This window comes from Suillus paluster (genome assembly GCF_016628075.1).
Source record: "Suillus paluster strain FC165 chromosome Unknown EDB91scaffold_6, whole genome shotgun sequence".
Taxonomy (NCBI): Eukaryota; Fungi; Basidiomycota; class Agaricomycetes; order Boletales; family Suillaceae; genus Suillus; species Suillus paluster.
The window spans coordinates 111,862-132,467 of record NW_024537566.1 but is presented as its reverse complement, the minus strand read 5'-3'; the positions used below and the strand labels follow the sequence as shown (position 1 = coordinate 132,467).

General features: G+C 47.5%; 9 protein-coding genes across 9 annotated transcripts; 5 read left to right on the top strand and 4 right to left on the bottom strand.

Annotated features, from left to right (window-relative positions):
• The first annotated feature begins 488 nt into the window (after positions 1 to 488).
• On the top strand, positions 489 to 1,206 carry EDB91DRAFT_685253 (uncharacterized protein). Its single transcript, XM_041328093.1, has 2 exons — positions 489 to 968; positions 1,023 to 1,206. The coding sequence occupies exons 1-2, from the start codon at positions 607 to 609 to the stop codon at positions 1,123 to 1,125; spliced, it is 465 nt and encodes a 154-aa protein (XP_041181671.1). The 5' UTR covers positions 489 to 606; the 3' UTR covers positions 1,126 to 1,206.
• Positions 1,130 to 1,825, top strand: EDB91DRAFT_685249 (uncharacterized protein). Its single transcript, XM_041328092.1, has 2 exons — positions 1,130 to 1,595; positions 1,647 to 1,825. Exons 1-2 carry the CDS (start codon positions 1,287 to 1,289, stop codon positions 1,692 to 1,694), a joined length of 357 nt encoding a protein of 118 aa, XP_041181670.1. The 5' UTR covers positions 1,130 to 1,286; the 3' UTR covers positions 1,695 to 1,825.
• A 1,585-nt stretch (positions 1,826 to 3,410) lies between these two features.
• On the bottom strand, positions 3,411 to 3,893 carry EDB91DRAFT_1024717 (uncharacterized protein; the record flags this gene model as incomplete). Its single annotated transcript, XM_041312619.1, has 1 exon — positions 3,411 to 3,893. A coding segment is annotated over one exon (483 nt), but the record flags the coding sequence as incomplete, so codon positions are not given.
• Positions 3,894 to 8,020: 4,127 nt separating this feature from the next.
• Positions 8,021 to 9,547, top strand: EDB91DRAFT_1234966 (uncharacterized protein; the record flags this gene model as incomplete). The annotated part of the gene is made up of 7 exons (XM_041321266.1): positions 8,021 to 8,045; positions 8,087 to 8,201; positions 8,254 to 8,430; positions 8,490 to 8,761; positions 8,814 to 9,066; positions 9,126 to 9,294; positions 9,350 to 9,547. The coding sequence occupies 7 exons, from the start codon at positions 8,021 to 8,023 to the stop codon at positions 9,545 to 9,547; spliced, it is 1,209 nt and encodes a 402-aa protein (XP_041181668.1).
• A 1,605-nt stretch (positions 9,548 to 11,152) lies between these two features.
• On the top strand, positions 11,153 to 13,041 carry EDB91DRAFT_1303280 (uncharacterized protein; the record flags this gene model as incomplete). Its single annotated transcript, XM_041325003.1, has 5 exons — positions 11,153 to 11,257; positions 11,306 to 11,706; positions 11,827 to 12,007; positions 12,058 to 12,852; positions 12,904 to 13,041. 5 exons carry the CDS (start codon positions 11,153 to 11,155, stop codon positions 12,949 to 12,951), a joined length of 1,530 nt encoding a protein of 509 aa, XP_041181667.1. The 3' UTR covers positions 12,952 to 13,041.
• Positions 13,042 to 14,221: 1,180 nt separating this feature from the next.
• On the bottom strand, positions 14,222 to 15,147 carry EDB91DRAFT_685165 (ubiquitin-conjugating enzyme). The gene is made up of 3 exons (XM_041328091.1): positions 15,049 to 15,147; positions 14,873 to 14,999; positions 14,222 to 14,822 (listed from the first exon to the last, which is right to left on the bottom strand). Exons 1-3 carry the CDS (start codon positions 15,049 to 15,051, stop codon positions 14,434 to 14,436), a joined length of 519 nt encoding a protein of 172 aa, XP_041181666.1. The 5' UTR covers positions 15,052 to 15,147; the 3' UTR covers positions 14,222 to 14,433.
• On the bottom strand, positions 15,148 to 16,494 carry EDB91DRAFT_685164 (NAD(P)-binding protein). Its single transcript, XM_041328090.1, has 5 exons — positions 16,256 to 16,494; positions 16,155 to 16,199; positions 15,693 to 16,106; positions 15,490 to 15,643; positions 15,148 to 15,431 (listed from the first exon to the last, which is right to left on the bottom strand). Exons 1-5 carry the CDS (start codon positions 16,293 to 16,295, stop codon positions 15,245 to 15,247), a joined length of 840 nt encoding a protein of 279 aa, XP_041181665.1. The 5' UTR covers positions 16,296 to 16,494; the 3' UTR covers positions 15,148 to 15,244.
• Positions 16,495 to 16,592: 98 nt separating this feature from the next.
• On the top strand, positions 16,593 to 17,408 carry EDB91DRAFT_1046100 (phospholipid methyltransferase-domain-containing protein; the record flags this gene model as incomplete). The annotated part of the gene is made up of 5 exons (XM_041313236.1): positions 16,593 to 16,698; positions 16,756 to 16,861; positions 16,913 to 17,170; positions 17,225 to 17,299; positions 17,354 to 17,408. 5 exons carry the CDS (start codon positions 16,593 to 16,595, stop codon positions 17,406 to 17,408), a joined length of 600 nt encoding a protein of 199 aa, XP_041181664.1.
• Positions 17,409 to 18,426: 1,018 nt separating this feature from the next.
• EDB91DRAFT_1303264 (uncharacterized protein) lies at positions 18,427 to 20,604 on the bottom strand (the record flags this gene model as incomplete). The annotated part of the gene is made up of 4 exons (XM_041325002.1): positions 20,315 to 20,604; positions 19,638 to 20,258; positions 19,577 to 19,586; positions 18,427 to 19,524 (listed from the first exon to the last, which is right to left on the bottom strand). The coding sequence occupies exons 1-4, from the start codon at positions 20,380 to 20,382 to the stop codon at positions 18,427 to 18,429; spliced, it is 1,797 nt and encodes a 598-aa protein (XP_041181663.1). The 5' UTR covers positions 20,383 to 20,604.
• Positions 20,605 to 20,606: the final 2 nt, after the last annotated feature.

Sequence of the window (20,606 nt, the reverse complement as noted above, 5' to 3'; positions counted from 1 at the left end):
CACAGCGTCACTGACACTGTACAGTGGGCTGACACTGATAGAGGTAGTATACCGTGTAGTAGCATATGAACACACAAATTTAAAGAATACGAATACTCTCCACGATCACATATTCAAGTGGTCAGAAGAAGCATAACAAGGAGGCATCGGAGGGGGTACAATGTGCACGGGAACAAGTTAGCGCATGATGAGTATGACCGACTCTGCGTTTACGTACGCGTGAAAAACTTAGTTATTTAACGCTTCAATTTGATTTATTTGATGATTTTTTCGTCACCTTCAAGTCGACAGTGACGAATGCATATGCTGCACCCAGTGCCGCAGCTTTCACAGTGCCTTCGAAGTAATGCGCCACAGATCTGACTGGTAACTCGTCTCCTCTTGGTTCCAATGCACAGTCCCCGGCCTCTCGCTATAATACGTCCTAGATTTTCCGGTGGCCATGGCACTGGTACACTCCCCCAGAGCTTATACTGGCACTTCTCGACGCGCACGTACGACCTATTACGGGTGCGAAAGGTAAGTGAACAAAGAATTCATCTCACTGAGTATATCCATTCCCCATAGACGTGCAAAACGCCGAAAGCAGTGGTCGACAATTCGGAGATGCTGCAATACATCATCGACCTCGGCTACTTCCAAATGATTCCAGTGGGAACCTCCGAACAGGACGTGCCACCAGTGACACGTCGCAAACGACTCAGACAGTATGACGCTGCATGGCAACGCTTCCAATACAGGCAGAGGTGTAGGCTCCCCTCGATGATGTTAGGACATACACACGAGCTTTTGGGTGGTGTATATATTTCAGTTAGGGACAGCCGCATCTACTTTGCGCGTTTGCCGTCCGCGTCTGATTGTAATGATCTTCATTGCTGGAGTCATCCTATTGATGTCGTGACCTCGGTGGAATTCACTTTCTGTGCTGCGCAAGATCTATTTGTTGTAGCGGCATTTTCAGCAGACATGTGAGCGTTCACATTCTTTCGCTCAGCCTATTTTCCGGCTAACTGCATGGGCAGTCGGAGTCATGTATATGATATCCATCTGAAGTCGCTGACAACAAACGACACTCATCCCGATGCAGTGCAACCAATACTGAAGGGACTCGGCGAATATCATTGACCGCAAAATAGTCCATTCCACTGGTCATGTGGACATCCAAATCATCGGGAACTACATCAGTATGCTAATGCTGTAGTAATCAAGAGCATAAACTATACGCAAATGTGGGACTGGAAATCCAAGAAGGCCGCAGCACACAACGTGGTTCCGGGTTCAAAGTGATGAGGGCTGGCAGTCTGCACTATGGTTTCTGCGTTGTGGAGCCCTCTAACGACAGCCCTTCCAACTTGTCACGCAAGCCTCGACGGGTACGCATCAGAGATTTCAACTCACAAATCGCTCGGAATTATCATGCACAAGATAAATCACACTATCGCGGTCAGCTTGTACCAGGCGAGCTGACTAGCATGATCTTTCGCCCATTTACGGAACCGCTAGGGCCTGCACTGTTGTATCGCAAGATCGTTAGCGAGGAGTTGTTTGACGCGGAACGTACTTTTATGGGCGAAAGTAGGATTCTGCTGCTGAAAGTGAGTCGCGACTTGTCCTGGTTTCCTTCTACTTACAATGAATTACGGCAGAGAAACAGATTTGAAGAAGTGCAAAATGTCGACGTATTGGTATTCTGACTATACCTAATGTTGACACCTTGTGATATATAGTCCTCATTCGCCGGTTTGCTACTTCCGATCCTTCAGTCATCAGCCATGTTTGCAAGGTTTTTGTCTCATCACCTTACCCGTGACAAAGTACTTGAGTACGTACTACTTACTGAGTTGCCGTATATGCTGCATCTGCCGCAGCTTTCGCAGTGCAAACTTCGAAGCATTACACAGCATATCTGTGAGACTCCGCGCGAAAGCTGCCAGAATGCCGGTCGAGTACTTACACTAGAAGAGGTTTAATGAACTAAGAAACGAGACGCTGAAATAAATGCATCGCAACCAAGGATGTGGCGCGCCATGACACGGACAAAGGTAAGTACATGCCAGTGGAGTGTAACGAGCGTGGTAACTTGACTAATTCCGTCACGGAATTAGTCATAGAGTGGCTCCGGGTACATAGTACTAGCCCACACCCGTTGTGCCTTCGGCACATGTCTACATATTACATTTACAAAATACTATATACTTTTATTTTAGTTCTGAGGACAGAGGACACGGGAGAATTTTTTGGGAAGGGCAAGAGTCAACAGCAAGACACAAACAGTGAGACTGAAGTTTACCTGGGACACTGGCTTGCAATCCCATGGCCTCGTACCTCGGCCAGCGGGATGCAAGCCAGTGTCCCAGGTAAACTTCAGTCTCACTGTTTGTGTCTTGCTGTTGACTCTTGCCCTTCCCAAAAAATTCTCCCATGTCTCTGTCCTATTTTCTGCTTTCCTATCTCCCGTTCTCCCGTTCTCCTGTTCTCCCATTCTCCTGTTCTCCCATCCTCCCATCCTCCTCCTCCCATCTCCCCATTCACCCCATTTCTCCATTCTCCACCTTCCCATTCCCATGTTTACCCATTGCCCATTTTTCCTATCTTTATATTTTCGCATTTTTCGCATTTTTCACATTTTTCTATTTGCTTGGTGTTCCTCCCCTTGTTGTGGCTCAATTTTTACCTATAACCAATTTTGGACAGTGAGGTCGTATAGTAAGGGAGAATGGTTTTTTGAAATTGAAACTCCGATTGACAGAACCACGTGAAATTTCTAAATCGAGGTTAAGCGAGCTAAGCGTTCCCATGTGGCCTTTAGCGAGCTACGCGTCTCCCACACACAGCCACAAAACCGGTCTCCCATAATACTATGATGATGGAAAGCCGGACACTCGTGCTCAGTTATTAAGCAAGTATGGCCTCATATGGTAATCGGACCTCGAGCACCGTGCTAGCGTATTTGCTTGTGTTGATCAGTGCAAACCTACTTGCATATTTGAATCTAAGTCGAGTGTATAGTGATACCGTCCAAAAAACATATGCGGAATGAAAACTAGTATCTTTCAAGCTACTCCGGCCTCAAACTCCTCGCTGCCTCAAACTCCTCAAGTTCAAAGCCTGACCACTTGCAGAAGTGGTTGCAAACGTGGCGAGTTTCAAATTCACTGACTGCTTTCTCAATGTTACCCCCCCCAAAGATATCTTGGGTGTCGCTAACGGAAGGGTGTGTCATAATTTGTGGATTGGTCAACAACTTGGTATTGCCTGTTTGATTCCGATATCAGAATTGCCGGTGCGCAACACATCAACGTAAACATACCTTGATAGTCAGAGATAAAGACCAGCCCACCCGTCTTCGCATATTGCACGTGTTGCATGAAGGCAAGAAACAACGCGAAGTCATACCCAAATTCATCTGGATCAAGTAGTGGATTTGGGTCCATGTTATGAATATATTTGACGAAATCCTCGTCTCCGCTGTCAATAACTTCTTCAAGGAGAAAACCTGCACGCGCCAATGCAGCCTTTGATGCAGGCTTGCTACCATCTTGATAGTATGATAGTGCCAGACCAGCTTCGACAAAGCGCACACGGGGAATGTCGAATGGTGGAGGCTGAGATGCACCTGCCACAGCACGGTCAATAACATTGTAGACGAGGCCCAATAGAGCCTTCGCCCAGTATAGGACATTCGCCTCCCTGAATAATTTAGGCAACTCATCCGTAAGTGCGAAGCGTCCGATTCTGTAATCCAAACTGGCCGGTGTGCTCTTAGGATACACCTTGTAGAATGGACGTTTCACGACAACGTCATGCTGTGCCCTGGACCCAAGACCTGCAGTAGGAGGCGACATCAAGGTCAGCCATCCTGCATGCGCAGTTTTGAATCCACCGATGCCGATGCGACCCTCAGGGGACGTGTTGACAGTCACATAGTCCACTGACGAATCAGCGTTGTCCACAGAAAATGAATGGTGCCGGTGTGGGGAACGTCCCCACTGTAGGCCCGTATCCTGCATATTTCCCATGCCTTCCCACCATTTTCCCGCGCGTTCCGCTACCCATCCGCATCTTCCCCGACCCGTCCGCTACACGGAACCAAGCGGAACCCAGCAGAACCCAGCGGAACAATTGCGTACCACACACATTATATTCCTTCAGCCTTCGGAACATCCTCCTCCGTCCTGTCCATGTCCTTCCATCCTTGCTGGTGAGTACTAGCTACATTCCCCGTGTCACTAACATGTTCCTATCTCATTTCCCATGTGTTACGGTACTTATATGGATCCTTCCGCTACTCGGGACCGATTCCTTATCTCACAGCCTCACCCGGTTGTAGCATATCGCATTTCGGAACCCCTTCCTATATAGGTAGCAATAGATGGGATTTTAGTTTTTTACCTTCTGATAGACTCGACTCCACTTCCACTTACAGAGTACTTCCCAGTACTCCACTCACTGTTTAAAATATCTTCCTGAATCTATTCCTGATCACATTGCATCATTCCTGCCCCTGTGAGTTCCACTTGAAATGCCCTGACATCGGATCTGACGACTTGGAGCAAGTACCAGACACAAGCCTGGTCCGACTTTGCCCAATCATCCTCCTGCAGGCTCGTAGTTTCTTTTCCCTCCATTTGTTCCCCGTTTGTCCTGTTTGCTCCGCGTTAGTTCTGTTAGTTCCCCGTAGTTCCGCTCGTCGCGTGCTGAGTTCCGCTCATTGGGAACCCTCCGGATCTTTGTGTTCCCAGTCCTAGTAAGGACCGGAACCCTTCGGGTCGCTAGACAGAGTCTAGTCTTTGTTTCCTCGCACTTATTTGAGGACTCACTACCCAGTAGCAATCCCCTCAGGACGAGTATAAGCCTTGCACCCTTGTTAGACTTCTGATTCACACAGAGTCTATTTTCCTCACCCACACCGGGTAGACTTCAAGAGGTCGTTGAGTTGTTGAGTGGGGATTGAGTAAAAATGAATGTTTTCGGTCTGAAACTTAGACACTTACATCTAGGTGAGTGTGTTGAACACATACATCAGCAAACAATGACATACCCTACTTCATATCCAAATCCGCACCTCCTCCAATCTTCAGGGCTATCTTCAGGTCATTGCGATCGGGAGAGCAGAGAACAGGTGGGGGATTATGAGGAACATTATATTTGTGAGGAGGTGAAGAGGTAGAACTTATTGCACGTTCATGAGTTCGCTTGGTGACAGTACCAGCTGTGGTAACTGGTGCAGGGACTGTGGCGGCAGCAGATGTGTTCGGTGCTGGGACTGCAGATGATACAGGGACTGTGGTGGTGGCGGCAGTGGCAGCAGATGATACAGGGACTGTGGTGGCGGCAGCAGCAGATGATGTGTTCAGTGCTGGGACTGTGGTGGCGGCAGATGATATGTTCGGCACTGACTCAGAGTCGAATGGTGGGTCAGCTGAGTCGAACGGCGGGTCAGTTGAGTATGTGTATGCCAGTGATTCCACCGAGTCAGCAAAAAACAGTGGGTCTGCTTTCTCTGCCTTGCCCTGGCCCTTAGCACGACGACTTGAGTGTTCAATTGCCTGTACAATTAATTGTAAGTTAGTGTAGGTAACAATCATACAACAAATAAACATACCATTTCATTCGCTTCTTGCCAATCTTCAAATTCGGTCCATTGAGCCTCTGGCACAACTACCATAAGGCTGAATTGTTTCGTCTTGAATATTGGGGCCTTCGCTGGACCTTTGTGGGCGGGCTGAAGACACTGCGAGTAGAAATAGGGAATCGATGGCTGGTGTGTTGTGAGATCAACCCATTTTAAGTCTCGCACTACAAATTCATGGTTGCGCCACCAAAAGGTGCCACCAAACACACGTAGCTTGGGCAGAACCGTCTCCATAGCCAAGTTGATGAGGCTCGGGGCGTCAATTTGGGCATCAATATCCTTCTTGCCCTCACAGATATTCTAAATGGAACGTGTCAGTTCAGCCAGGTATCAAAGCAAACATAGGAAAGATCATACCCCAATTAAAATACCTCTTGCTTTCTTGTGCCCGCCTGCTTCGTGAACAGCCGAAATCTCTAGTGAAATGGTTTCAGCCATTGCACCACCGGGAGTAGCATATGCAAGTTTGGCCCATCTCTGATGTTCCATTGAATATGATCCATGGTGGGTTGAATATCCAATGGGACCTGTGAGCCTCGACGGTATCGGCGATGCTGCCGACCCCTGCCAAGACATGGGAATGGCTACATCAGGACCAGTCATTATGCGGCCGCGAGGTAGAGGGACAGGCGGTGGACCCATAGACGTATTGGTCCAGTCAGGGATTGCGACGACACGAGGCGGATTGACACTCACTGTCAGTCAGTCAGAATCAGCTCGAGTCCTATTTCAGAGATTGGAACAACTTACATTTACGTTGGGCAGCATTCACTGACTGCTGAATGGCCTGAGGATCAGGCCGTCGCTGACTTGCTGGGTTGGACGATGGATGTTGTGGCATGGCAGGCTGTGACACTAATACAAATGTAATACAAATGTCAGTAAATAACATTGAGAAATTTGTTATCAACTCACATGTGGGTTTCTGAGATGTTACGGACCTCATTTCATATCGTGCATAGCATGGTGCACATACATTGTGCCCAGGTCTGCCAGGTTGCATTGTAGCCACTGTAAAAGCAAGGCTGGCCTTTTGCGATCTGGGCACGACAACTTGGGCGTTCACAGATTCGGTCTTCAGCAGCAAGTGCATCTTCCATAAATTGACAGACAACTGCTGTTCGGGTTCGCCATAAGAGTAGTCTGAGTGAGTGTGCTGGTTAGTGTGCCGCTGCATGCCTTAAATATGACAAAAAAACAAGTTAATAATTTAGATATGTATATGTACGAGAAAACAAACCGAAGATCCGTCATTAGAAGTTGCACTGCAGAGAGGAGCGAGACCAATATCAATGTGCAAGGAGTTGCGCTGCAGAGTGATGTGCTTCAGAGAGATCAGTAGTCAGTTATGTGCATTGTATATGCATATTTAAAACATACCAAAGATCCTGGAACATTGTTCACCAGAAGTTGCGCTGCAGAGAGCTGTAGAGAGATCAGTTATAGTACAACATACATACAATTTTACAAGACCGATAACAATGTGCAGAGAGTTGCACTGCGGACGCAGAGAGTTGCACTGCGGAGCAAGTCACATTCTATATACGACTTTACAACCCCCAGAATGTCGTCCACCAGTGGGTTTGCAGTGAGTTGAGCAGTCACAATGTCCTCGGACTACTGAAAGTGGGCAGAGTGCCTTCATAGTGGTCTAATGCCAAGACATAGTCGTGGGCAGTGCGGCTCATGTCTCCGATGCTCTCCGAAGTTTTGACTAACAGTATGTTTAAGTTGCATTCTATATACGACTTTACAACCCCCAGAAATCCTCAAGCGTGGTTAATTAGGCGACGGATCGAAACCCTACAAGATTTTGCGGCCTGTGACACGAAGGGCTGCAGAGGAATTGATAGTTACGGGGTGAAGTTCGATGGGCTTGGGGCATCTGTGTTTGAACTCGTCTTGAGAGACACTTGAGAGCGATACTTTTGGGATAGTTCAGGGACACTGTTGCCTAAGTACCTCTCCACCAATGAGAGCACGCACTTATGGCTGAAGAAAGTTTCAAATGTGAACGTAAACTAGGCCGTCTCTCAGATGTTGCTGATCTATTACAAAATGTCGACGACGATAAAGTATTCGTTACACTTCGGTTCATTCCACCTTGACCATCGAACCTGGAATGAACTCCCTACCTCGTTTCGATTCGGTTCAATTCGCAGCAACACCTCGGACTACTGAAAGTGGGCAGAGCACTTTCATAGTGGTCTAATGCCAAGACGTGGTCGTGGGCAGTGCAGGCTCATGTCTCCGACGCTCTCCGAAGATCCACTAACAGTACGTTTAAGGTGGGCAGTGCGACTCTCATATCTCTGAGTATTAAATACTGTGAATGTGTCTCACTAAAACTACCAGTAGCTACACCATCACTGGCACTACCTTGCAATGCCCAACCAATGGAAACCTACGTGTACGTTTACTCTGCTCTTGTTTTCACTCGCATCCGATTAGCACCTTTGGATGTAATTCAGCCACACATCCTTCGCCTATGGAAAGCATGCCAGACCGATAAGCAAATCGTCACAGAATTGCAAAAACATTTCGATACATCGCATTACGGTCTTGGGTTAGTTTATAATCTTCCTTCAATTGCAGCTATATTCTGACGGCATGCTTAGGCTTACAAAATTCCTCAAGATTCGTGAAGGCATGGGTCTTCGGAGAACGCGCCAGCAAAATCATAACGTCGAGACTATCTGTGACGCTATGACTAATTTATGTCCGATGTATCCAAATGCTGGAGCGCGCGAAATTGTGAGCTTACTGTTTCATGAATGGAACATGAGTGTACCCAGGTGATTGTTTTTTATTCATGTATCCTCATTATCTTAATCAATGACTGCTTGTATCACAGGAGTGTTGTTATATCGTATTTCCATACATACAAGCCAGAGCTCGTTCGCCAGCGCAAGGCCAATCGCCTTCAAAGGAAGCAATTTTGGGCCACAGGCGTGAATGATCTATTCGCAGTTGACCAACATGACAAGTGGCTGAGGTACGGTCTCAGCCTACATACCGGCATCGAGCCATTCTCAGGGCACATTATGTGGATGAGAGTTTGGCACTCTAACTGGAACCCACAGCTCATTCTTAGTTATTATCTTGACACGGTCGAGATGCTCGGGCGTAAGTCATTTGTTACCGGTCCTGTTGCTTCACTAACTCATCTACCTACTAGACATGCCTATGGTGACCCAGAGCGACCCTGGGTCTGAAAACTATGGAATAGCTAATGCCCATACTATGTTACGTCAGTGGCACGATCCTGCCTTGCAGGGTAGCCTCCAACACCGCTGGATGAGGACAAAGAAAAATGTAATGCCGGAAATAACGTGGTCACAGATGCGACGTTGTTTTACGCCTGGATTTGAGACACTTCTGGACCGTGGTGTCACATCCGGTTGGTATGATACCAACAACACTCTCCAATTGTGCGTCTGTTGTCTGTTGTCTGTCCTTACATCGATACTAACTTGCGGTTTAAATTTAGGATGCTTTTTCGCTGGGTTTTTATACCCTGGTTACAGCGGGAGTTAGACACTTACCAGGACCGAGTGAATAACACTCGAAAACGGCGGGACCGAAACAAGATCCTTCCCCATGGTGCACCGGACATCATCTACCAATCGCCTGAGAACTTTGGCGTCTTAGACTTTAAGGTAAGCAATATTCTCTACGCATGTTCTGCATGTTCTTACCATTTTGTTTTGTCAGATCAAAGTCGAGCGCGAAGCGTTAGACCACGTCCGTGATCTCTATATTGATCCTTCCCATGTCGTCTTCGACCTTGTTCCAAAGCTGTTCAGCAAGTTCATGGAACATTGCTATACAGACCTTGGGCACCCATTAGTTACAAGGCAAAGTGTTTGGGATATATACCTCCGCTTACTCGCTGTAGTGCAGGTGTTATGACCTGCGTCCCTTAATCTAACTAGTAGATGTTTGGAGGCCGGATCACACCACAGGACTCGTCTGAGAGAAGAATAACAAGGGAGATAGTATTGAGAGGGAACGTCTAGGTCTACGATGACGTAAGAACGAAGAGGTTAAGTCTAAGGAGTACTACTGACTACTACCTAGACTATATACTATACTTGGGTCGGAGATATCTGAGTATGAAAGGTGGTGATATATCTATATACGGTCATAATCATTGCACCTAGGGTATAGGGCTTCCAACCAATCAACTACAAGAAAGGGTCCATAGGGTTTAGGGGTATCGGTGATTAAGCAGGGTCTCAGGGTACTGCTTCTATTCAGGGTGAACGGATATGAGGAAATGAGAGAGTTCTGTGACAAGAAGTCTCGAGCGGTGATTTAAGGATCTCGATAAGAGGTAGGGTCTGGAGATGCATCGAGTACGATTGGATCTAAGGGTTTCTCCAGGGTCTTCGATAATGAGCATGCTTCTCTATGAGTGGCGCTTCTGTGATAGGGGTTCAGGGTTTTAGCTGTGAGTGTGCAACAGGTTCCAATGTAAGGGGTTTGGTGAATGACAGAGGTAACTCTTAACGTGTCATGTGTGGGAAGTGAAGGTATGCGATGTGAAGAGGTGATGACCTTGAGAGACGGCTCGTAAGGGACTCTCGGTCGTGGTTCGATCATAGAGGTGTGCGGATGCTTATGATGTAGCCAGTGCCTAATCATAGGACTTCTAAGGATGTGATGAGTGTCGGATGTCTAGGATATTGATGGATGACGTCGATGTAGTATAGATGTGAATTGAAGATAGTGATCGTTAATCGGTTATCCATCTTATCTTATCAGGGATCTTATCTACTCTAATCTTATCGGATAGGGTGACTTAGGGTTTGATAATCGAATTTTAGATGCAGTAGGGAGCATTCATGACAGCAGGCCAGCGAGGAGATGATACCACTGCCACATTGAGCTGTATGAGGAGGCAGAGGGAAATTTAACCGCTTTACCACTTTTAGAGAACCATCAAGACTTGCCCGATCGCGAAGACGGCAATGGTGGCTACTACATGGGTGGGGTGGGTGGTGGACTTGGTCTCGGTATGCCAGTTTTTTTTTGATGCAATTACAAGGGAACTAATATCTACTATGCAGCTGACGAGCACTTGCATCAGTTGGAGAGTCTTGCCTGTGATGACGAGCTTGACGTCACACTTGGCATCGACGAAAATGTTGTGGGCCTGGATCATGCAGGTTTGGTTGTATGGGAGTTCTCAGACGGCGACGACTTGGATGGCGATGACTCGAATGTGTCAGATGAATGGTGACTTGCGTTGATTGATTTCTGTAAGGCTTGGTAGTAGCAGTGTACTATGAATGGCCACTTGGTTGACATAGGTAGCGCATGATATTATTGCAATCGTTTTGTTTCTTATTAGCGATAGCGGTATCCGCGGTCCCGCAGAAGCCATGGACGTATATGGTAATTTTTGCTTAATAATTGAGCACGAGTGTCCGGCTTTCCATAACATAGCCCATCTCTTCTTGGTTCCAATATACAGTGCTTGACCTCTCGCTATAATACATCCTAGAATTTCTAATGGGCCGCATGATGGGGGCTGTAACACTCGTGCAACTCCCCCCAGAGCTTTTGTGCCTTATACTGGCACTTCTCGACGCGCACGACTTAGTACGGGTGCGAAAGGTAGGTGAACAAAGAATTCATCCCACTCAGTATATTCATTCCCCATAGACGTGCAGAGCGCTGAAAGCACTGGTCGATAATTCGGAGATGCTGCAATATATCATCGACCTCCGTTACTTCCAAATGGTTCTAGTGAGAACCTCCGAAACGGACGTGCCATGGTCTACACGTCGCAAACGACTTAGACAGCATGACGTTGCGTGGCAACGCTTGGAATACAAACAGAGGTGCACGCTCCCTTCAGTGATGTTAGGACATACACACGAGCTTTTGGGTGGCATATACGGCTCAGCCGGTGAAGACTGCATTTACTTTGCGCGTCTGCCATCTGCGTGTGATTCCAATTATCTACATTGCTGGAGTCACCCTTTCGACACCACCATATCGATGGACTTCACTTTCTCTGCTGCGCAAGATTTACTTGTTGTAGTGGCGTTTCCACCAGACGCGTGAGTGTTTACATTCTTTCATTCGGTCTATTTTGAGGCTAAACTGCGCGGGAAGTCAGAGTCATGCATTCGATATTCATCTGAGGTCGCTGACAACGAACGACATTCACCCCGATGCAGCGCAACCAATCCTGAAGGTACTCGATATATTATTGACCGCGAAGAAGTCCAACCTATCAGTCATTCGAATGTTCACATCATCGGGAACTACATTTGCATCCTACTGTGGAATATTACGGTAAATGGTGTGACCGGAGCCGGTATGCAGATGTGGGACTGGAAATCTGAGAAGGGCTACCAGGTAAATTACTGTTACAAGTTAACTCGGCTAGAGACTGAATGATACCACAGTTCATTCTTTTATTTATCAACGGTATCAACGACTGCTCTTTCATTGCAGAGGATAGGTTCCTCATCCTCGACACCTGTGGGACAATGGAACTATATTCTTTCGCAGACAAGTCAAAGCCCCCTCAATGCACCGCGAAACTCTCCTTACCTTCTCTCCTGGTTAACTTTTCATACACAGAGGCGTTCACGAGCGACAATATAACTCCTGGATCCGTGCTTCCCTATCCTCGCAAGTCCTACCAACCTTCATGCTCATTTCACCCGAGTATGAACGACCAACTAATAGCCATTCATATCTCCGTTGCTGGGGAAACGAACGCAGACGATTTGCACCTTTACAACTTCTTTACCCTACGTAGTGCCATTCTGGAACTCGAAGGCTTATTTGCCAGGACTTACGGTCAACCAACCTTCGATGGTCCCAATTTGCTTTGGTCGACGTGGGGGCCACAACATACGACGTGGTTCAGGGTTCGAAGAAATGAGGACTGGCATTCTGGACTCTGTGGTTTCCACGTTGTGGAGTCCATCAGCTACGACACTTCTGACTCGGCACGCGAGTCGGGTCGGCTACGTATCAGAGATTTCAACCCACACATCGCCCGGAATTATGACGCCCAAGATAAATCAGACTGCCGCGGTGTACTTGTACAAGGCGAGCTGACTACCACGATCTATCGCCCATTTACGGAACCGCTAGGGTCTGCGCTGCCGTATCGCGAGATCGTTAGCGAGGAGTTGTTTGATGCGGATTCGGGTATTTTGATGGATGAAAGTAGGATTCTGCTGCTGAAGGTGAGTTGCAATTTATCCTTGGTTCCCTCTCCTTACGACTGATTGCGGCAGAGAGACGGGACTGCAGGACACCAAAACATCGACGTATTGGTATTCTGACTACCTAGTGCCGATACTTTGGGAGGCACAGTCCTCGCGCTGCCGACTTGTTACTTGCTATTCTTCAGTCGCGTCAGCCGTTTTTTTTTACAACGAGATCACAAGTATCTGTAGAGGTAACTGCTTCATCGTGTGCGCATTTCACGATATGGGCCAATATTGCAAGAAGACTGATTACACTATGATATCGGCAAGATGCTCTGCGTTGCGAATCGCAGGTGTGTAACCTTGTGCACCCCATGGTTTAGATCGGGGTATCCGAGACATAACCATCTACATAGGTGAGGCGCGTGGGTGTTTGCAGGTCCGGGGCGTAGTACATACACGGCATGATTTGTGGTTGAAAAGGCAGCGCGAACCTGCGCGACGCGGTAACCTGTGAAATTTCAGCTCTCGTGGCAGACTTCAAACAATTTGTGTTGTAGTTCAAAGTTTCGGTGCATTGTCGGCAACGGGAAAAGTACAATCTTCGATCATCGTTCCATTGTATAGCCGCAACATTTGATATGGATATAACCAAGGCGATGATGTCCAAAGGCGTGTCTTGCGTCTAGTTGGGTGATCACATCATTGATAACAGATTCTCCACATTGGGATTTCTAGACGGAAAGCTTGAAAATCTGCTGGAGGAAGGATTCCGCATATGGTAGGATCTATTGCAGCAACTTTGACTGGATGATAATGTTCTGAAAGTTCACAACAACCCTCCGTGTTCGAATTGACCGAACAAAGGACTACAATATTCCGTAGAATTGGTAGCAGTGGCGTCACGGATTCAGCTACTGAAAGGGCGAAGTAGGCGACCCATCCCTTCCCTTGTGGAGCTGCAATCTAGTAAGGCTGCGAAATACTTTCCTTTGACGTGTCTCAAGGCAAGCGATGACTCGTGAGGAAATATGGATGCATCGATAAGCCTTGGGTGGCATAGGCCCGGTGAGGCTTGGGCGAAGCCTCATGTAACCACGCGGCACCGAAATCTTCGGTAACGTGCCACAATTTTGATCTCCACTGAGGTAGAGGAGCTTCTGCTTATCCCATCCGATGGAAGATCCTGGAAGGCGTTCCGCAGTTCCGACCTTGATCTGTTCTGTGGAATGTTCAACATATCATTAACGTGATTTTTCATCAACTCACCGATCCTTTCCTGATTTCTAATGATCCAACCGGTTGGATCGCTCGTAGCCCCAGTGGTGGCTTAGAAGGAACGACTGTCTTCCTTCTAGAGGTTTGACTAGGGAGGACTGTCGTGGCAGAGAACTGATGCCAGAATCGATGGCTGAAGTACTGCAGAATTTGAGTATAGATGAGTATTGTCCAGGGCCGTGAAAGACCACTGTCAGCGGGTATGGTCGAGATGAAAATTCATAATAGTCGGAACACAAACCTCATTAAATTAAATCAGGTATGATCTAGTAGACCGAAACAAAATAACAGAGATCACACAAGTCGTCCGTGAGTGCATAAACCAAATGAAAAAATATGTCAGGTAGCAGCTTCTCTACTACCTTCCCCGTCATCATCAACCATCATCTTTTGCTTCTCTTCTGGATCTAACCAGCTATCCTCCACTGTGGCTTTCACCCTTCTCACGTACTCCTTCATGTTTTCTCGGTACAACTGCGCAGCTTCTGCATTTGCCGGGCTGTTCGGATTAGGATCGTGCAGGAGACTCTGGATGGAAGTAAGGATGGCGGCAACATCATACGTGGGAGACCAGCGATTTTGTAAAATGTCCAGGCAGAGTTCGCCGTTGTTATATACATTTGGATGAAACATTCTGGAAAGGAATTTCACTGTAGGCGGCTTGTTGGGGTAAGATTCGTCAAACGTGAGCAGAAGTTTGAATGTGCCGTCCTCGAATGGTGTGTCAGCTGCAAGTAATGTCAGAAAGAGGTGTCATGGATAGAGATGCCAAACTGACAAGGCCCAAATATTACAGCATTCCAGATCATGATGTTATCTGGGCATGGACTCCCAGAAATGCCGCTTGGTGGATCACTAGATAGACGTTTGAAGTCACGGATAAGTCGTCTCCTGCAGTTGGTAGACTGTTGAAAAACATAAGTGGCGAATACGATAGGCTTCATGCTCACATACCATTGTATCTTGAGTGGCTGAATTACGAGGAAGAGTTGAGAATTGCGAGAAAACTAGAAGTACAAGATCAAGACGTTGTGATGCCAACTGTGCCACAACCCGGTCCGCCACTTCGGACCTGCAATTGCTTACAAAGCGGCGCTACATAGGAGCACAGCAAGTACTTACGTACTGCTGAGAAACGAAAGGCGTTTACTTATATTATTCCCCCCCCAAGGGCTTGAGATCCCTGCAAATCTTCCGGCCTGTTTAGCAGTCTCCCTTCCATTCCACCCTCAACCATCACTACTTGACCAGTGACGTGACCAGAAAGAGTAGACGACGCAAGGACCACAATCTGTGTTGCGACGTCCATCGGCATGGCCACCTTCTTAAGCGGGCTCCTGCGGTGGCAGGGAATTCAGTATAAATTGCACGATGGATCATGATGATATCACTGACGTAGCCAATATGCGACACACCGTTTGAGGATCTTTCAAGGCTTCTTCAGCCATGCGTGTCTTGACCCAGCCAGGTGCAACACAGTTGACTCTGCCTTTTGGGGCTATCTTTACGATTTCATTCTTCAACGTAAGGTTCAGACCATACATCATTGCTAGAGCATGATGAGTCCATGTCACATCACGGAAAAAAACATTACTGACCACTCTTCGTTGCAGCGTAGTCACCGTGGTTGGCTTCACCATACTTTCCAGCAGTACTCCCGATAAGTACAATCATTGCATTTTCCTTGATACCCGAGGAAGCCCTTTCTAGATGTTTCAAATACTCCCTACACACTAGGAACGAGGACGTCAAGTTCATCGTCATCGTGATGTTCCATTGATCCAGTGTCATCCTGGCAATGGGCACATCTAAACTGTGAGATATAGCGTGATTGACAACAGCTACTTGTACTGGGCCATAAGGCATGGTAGACAGTGACTCGAACATGGCCACCACGGCCTCCTCTTGAGACAGATTCGCCTGGACATGTTGAATATTGATATTCGACGCCAGAAGTTCCTGGATCGGACCAAATTGCGAGTTATAATGTGCGGTTACATTCGCACCCAGAGCTGGACGTCCTCAACTAAATATCCATCATGCGAGAACAGATGACTTGCCACAAAACAATTTCACAGTCTCAAGTCCGATGCCGCCGCTTGCCCCTGTGCGGGTAGTGTCAGGTCAGTAGTGCCATGTCAGAACGGGATCTGATTACGACCTGTAACAAGGACATGCACTCCTTTCAATCCAAGATCCATGAGGTCCTGTAACTGTGTGCGGAACGATAACCAAGCGATGACGGTTGATCACAGTTATCAAAAGTGTTGAGGTGTGAAATTTCCGAGCCGGAACGCCGTTATACATGAGGGATAGTGCCAGTGGTCACCTGTCCAGCTGGTACATACCATGACATCGACCCGTAATTATGAATAGATCTGCAATATGAGTTCAATGAACTCAGAGCTATAATAACCGTGGGAAACTTGCGGAGGCTTGAAGAGCGGAATTTCGATTTTCTTCGCCTTCTCTCAGCTTGAACTGCGATAAGGCCAAGCATGGGCGCGTTTTCAGCTATTGTTGATACGTCTGCGACGTCTTTGTATGTCTCTATTCTCGCCATCGCGTTCAACCCAACAGCTTGGAACATCGTAGCTCGGAATGGTGAACGAATTGATGAATTTTCCTGAACTCGCATTAACACGTGTTTATATATCGCAGAGTATAGAAACAAGACAATCACTCGTATGTTTGGTGGTAATGCTCGCTATGGATGTTACTTCCTAGCCAGCATGATATTTTCTTTCGGAATGCTTCGTGACCATTTGTATGTTCGAGGTGCACAAATGTTCTGTAGACATTGCTTGACGCTTAGCAGATATCAGCGCGCTTTGAGCGACCAACCTCGTGTTCCTATGCTCCCCGCACCATATGATACCCAGGTACCAATTGCTATGTTCGCTATCGGTCAGCTGTTTGTTGTCACTTCCACATGGGCGCTCGGAGTCACTGGAACTTTCCTCGGGGATTACTTCGGTATTTTGATGGATCACCGCGTGGAGGGTTTCCCCTTCAATGTCCTGAGGGATCCTATGTATGTTGGCAGTACGATGTGCTTTGTTGCAACGGCCTTGTGGTATTGTATTTCTCTTGGGCAAATTAGGATATGAGCTGAACCAGTTGCGTGCAGGTACGAGCGTCCAGCCGGACTCCTCGTTACTTTGTATGTGTATATCGTTTACCTCATCGCACTACGGTTTGAGGGGTAAGTCCTTCACTTTCCCAATCGTGGATCGGCGCATCTGAACGACAATACTAGGCCGTTCACCGACATGATCTACTCCAAACGAGCTTCTACGAAGAAGACTTCATGACTACGGCCAACATCTTAATGGCACATAGGCACACACATCATCATTCATTTGGTCACTAGTACACCATGGTAGCTTGCTGCATCTAGACAAGCTAGAATCGTATTTCTACATTGCTTGTACATTGTTTGTCTCGAGGTTACAATGGATTTGCGCAAGTTGCGAAGATCTGTTACCGCGGAACTCGCGGAACTTCCCGCTTCCAGTTCCCACAGGTGTTTGTCACTTGTTTGCCAAAGGTCACATCAAAAGGCGCAATAATTTTTTTTGTTGATGTTTACTGCAACCACTTAGACATGCCCCGGGCCCACATCCTCTTCATCAATGGATTTCATCCTTCTACGAGTTTGTCACTTTCCAAGTGAACACTCACCTATAAACCGAGTCCAGGGCCCGTTCAAGGGAGCCATTTGAAGCTTTCAGTTTCTTCTGTTGTTTTAGCTTGTCAAATGCCGGTCACCATCAAATCTATTGTACCGCACTTGCTACATCAAATGTAAGTACTTCGATCCAGTCCGACGTTCTATTCGCACTTGTGCTGTTTGTCTATGATGAGATTTCTAAAATTTTCAGTTATCCCTGTCTTAACATTGATGTCGAGATATGAAATAAACCTGACTTCTTTCTGCTCGTGCCCTTTATTGCACAAACCTCTCGCTAACTTCATTTTTCTTTTCAGCCATGGGCCGCCGTCGAATAGCACAGAGCTGTGTCGACCTCATGGACCACACGTCTACGCTAACGAGCTTGTGGCATGCTCATATCCAGGTATTGAATATTCTGATGTGAAACCAGCACGACTCGGCGACTGGGGGGTGTTGTACCTTTGAGTATATTTACCTACGTCTTGTGGAGCTATGATACGATTTGCAATTCACCACAACTTTATTTTCTTTGGGGGCAAAAATCATGGAGTCTATATATGATATGGTATGACCCGTGGTATTTCTAAATAACACACCCTGGTAACTATGAATGTCTGTCCACTGGTATCTCCAGCTCTTGAACCCATTAGAAACTATTACGAACGGACCACAAAGGCCGCAGACGCCACACTCCCAAGCGTGAAACTACTCCCAGTGTTCTCGACACTTCCGCTCGTGTACACAGCCTCAACACCACCCCCATGGAGTCCGATATCTTTCCAGGTCACCTTCGAGGTGACATAATCGGTGTTGGTAGCGAGTACGAGCGTCTCAGTATCTGCTGCCCAAGTAGCGATGTCAACGCCCCCGACTAAATAGTTGCTCCGCACTGAGGCAGCGTTGAAGAAAAATGGCGTCAGCTTCGGCAAGCTCAGCGCAAACCCGGACGCCGCCATCTTGATGTAGTCGGGATTCGGATCTACCCAAGGGACGACACCCAGAGCACCGTGATTAATGCCCATGATGCTCTGGACAACCCATTCTTCGCCCGTAGGAGTACGCATCCAATACCTGACGAAGGACGTCAACAACAGCAGATACAGGAAAGTGACAAGGACAACTGACTCCGCGCTGCCAAAAGCTTGAGGGACAGTCCATACCGCCTTGGTACGTTCCCATCCCATCACCTCCAGTCGATTTTTAAAGCTTGCAACCCGGTCACTGATATCAAAGTATGACCCGACACCGCTATTTGCAGGGACGGTGCTCCCATAATAGGTAGAGTTGGGTGGAACAGCAGCACTATCTCCGGCAGCAATACTGAAGCAATTGTCACAACCGCAGTCACCATAGTCAGGTGTGCAAGTCGTGTTCCACTCGTTGGACCAGGTCACATTATTCCCGATCATGTACACGTCTTGCATGACGATATCTGTGCCTGCGGTGTACGAGGCCCATTCGTAGTCCTGGCAGTTCAACACGAGGCTGACGGGATGGTAACCGTCCAGACTGTAGATGAGATCGTATGCAATACTTGTGGCGTTCAGTGGGTCTGATGTTCCGTCAGGTTCGTCACCAGTGTACCATAGTAGGAGATTAGGGCGGTATTTGATAGAATTTACTTGCTCCATCACGGAAGTGTTGTTCATGTAGGTGAAACGCATGTCGTACATGAGATACAGGCCGACTTCTTGCATACGATCGAGAACCATTTCAAAGGCAGTCATGTTGTCGAACGTGGGGACAATATGAATCTGTGTTGGTAGTAAGCACTTGACTCTTCTGAGCAAACGTTAGGAAACATACAATGGTGAAACTAAAGGCCAGTATCAGTTTTGTATGGACGATCACATGAGAAGACACCTACCCTTGTTCCTTCAGTGTATCAACCGCCGAGAGATTTGTTGATAGGTATCCGTCAAAGGTCGTATAAAAGCCAATCGGAAAGATTGGCTCATACTCTCCACCCAACCCAGTTGCTGGCTTTGCCAGAAGCGCTCCAGTCCTTAGATCCATCTTAGTCACGGAGCTATTGGTCGGATTAGGGAGTACAGAAAGAGCTGCTGAGGCGCTATAGGTCTGAGGTGAAGATGAACTTGCTGCGTACGTGGCCTCGCAAGAGAGGTTGTATGGGGTCATCTGAGGAGTGATCCCATCGAGGCTGAATGATAGCTCATATGCAGAAGCATTGAGTGGCACGAGTGCGTTGACGAGGGTCTTTCCGTTCAGGCTTACAGTGACATCCAACTCGCCCGCACTGGAAAGAGGTCCTGAGAGGAGGTCAATTGGCTGTGCTCCGGATATCTCTGAGTAGACCACGGGCGAATCAATGAGGACGCCTGCAGGCGTGCCTATATCCTCTGCCAAGTAAGGCTTCATAGCAGCCGCACACCGGAAGGCGAGAAGTGGGTCTTTTGATGCAGCCGCGACAGGGAAGTTACCACCTGGCGGAACAACAGGCTGGCTGGCCATGTAGTGTTTATTGCACCTGAAGGAATAAAATTGTTGGTCACATTCAAGTTTGTGGTCGGCACATCGACTCACCATGTTTGAGCTGATACTCCAGCGAGAAGCTGTAAGCTACCGAGCACTGCAAAGGTTAGATGTGGCATTCTTGCCAGTGCTGTTGCCTCGATGGGAGGACAAAAATGAGTTGTCTGTGGGATAACATCGATTGGTTCTGGTCATGATATACTTAAATGTATTCGTCGTTCGGACAAGGTTCGGAGGCCTGCTCGTGTGGTAAAATGGAAGTCTCCATGTGGCGCAGTACGTATGACAGTACGTATCAGAATCAGCTGACTCAGAGCAGTATATAGCTTTCGCTTGCAGGCTG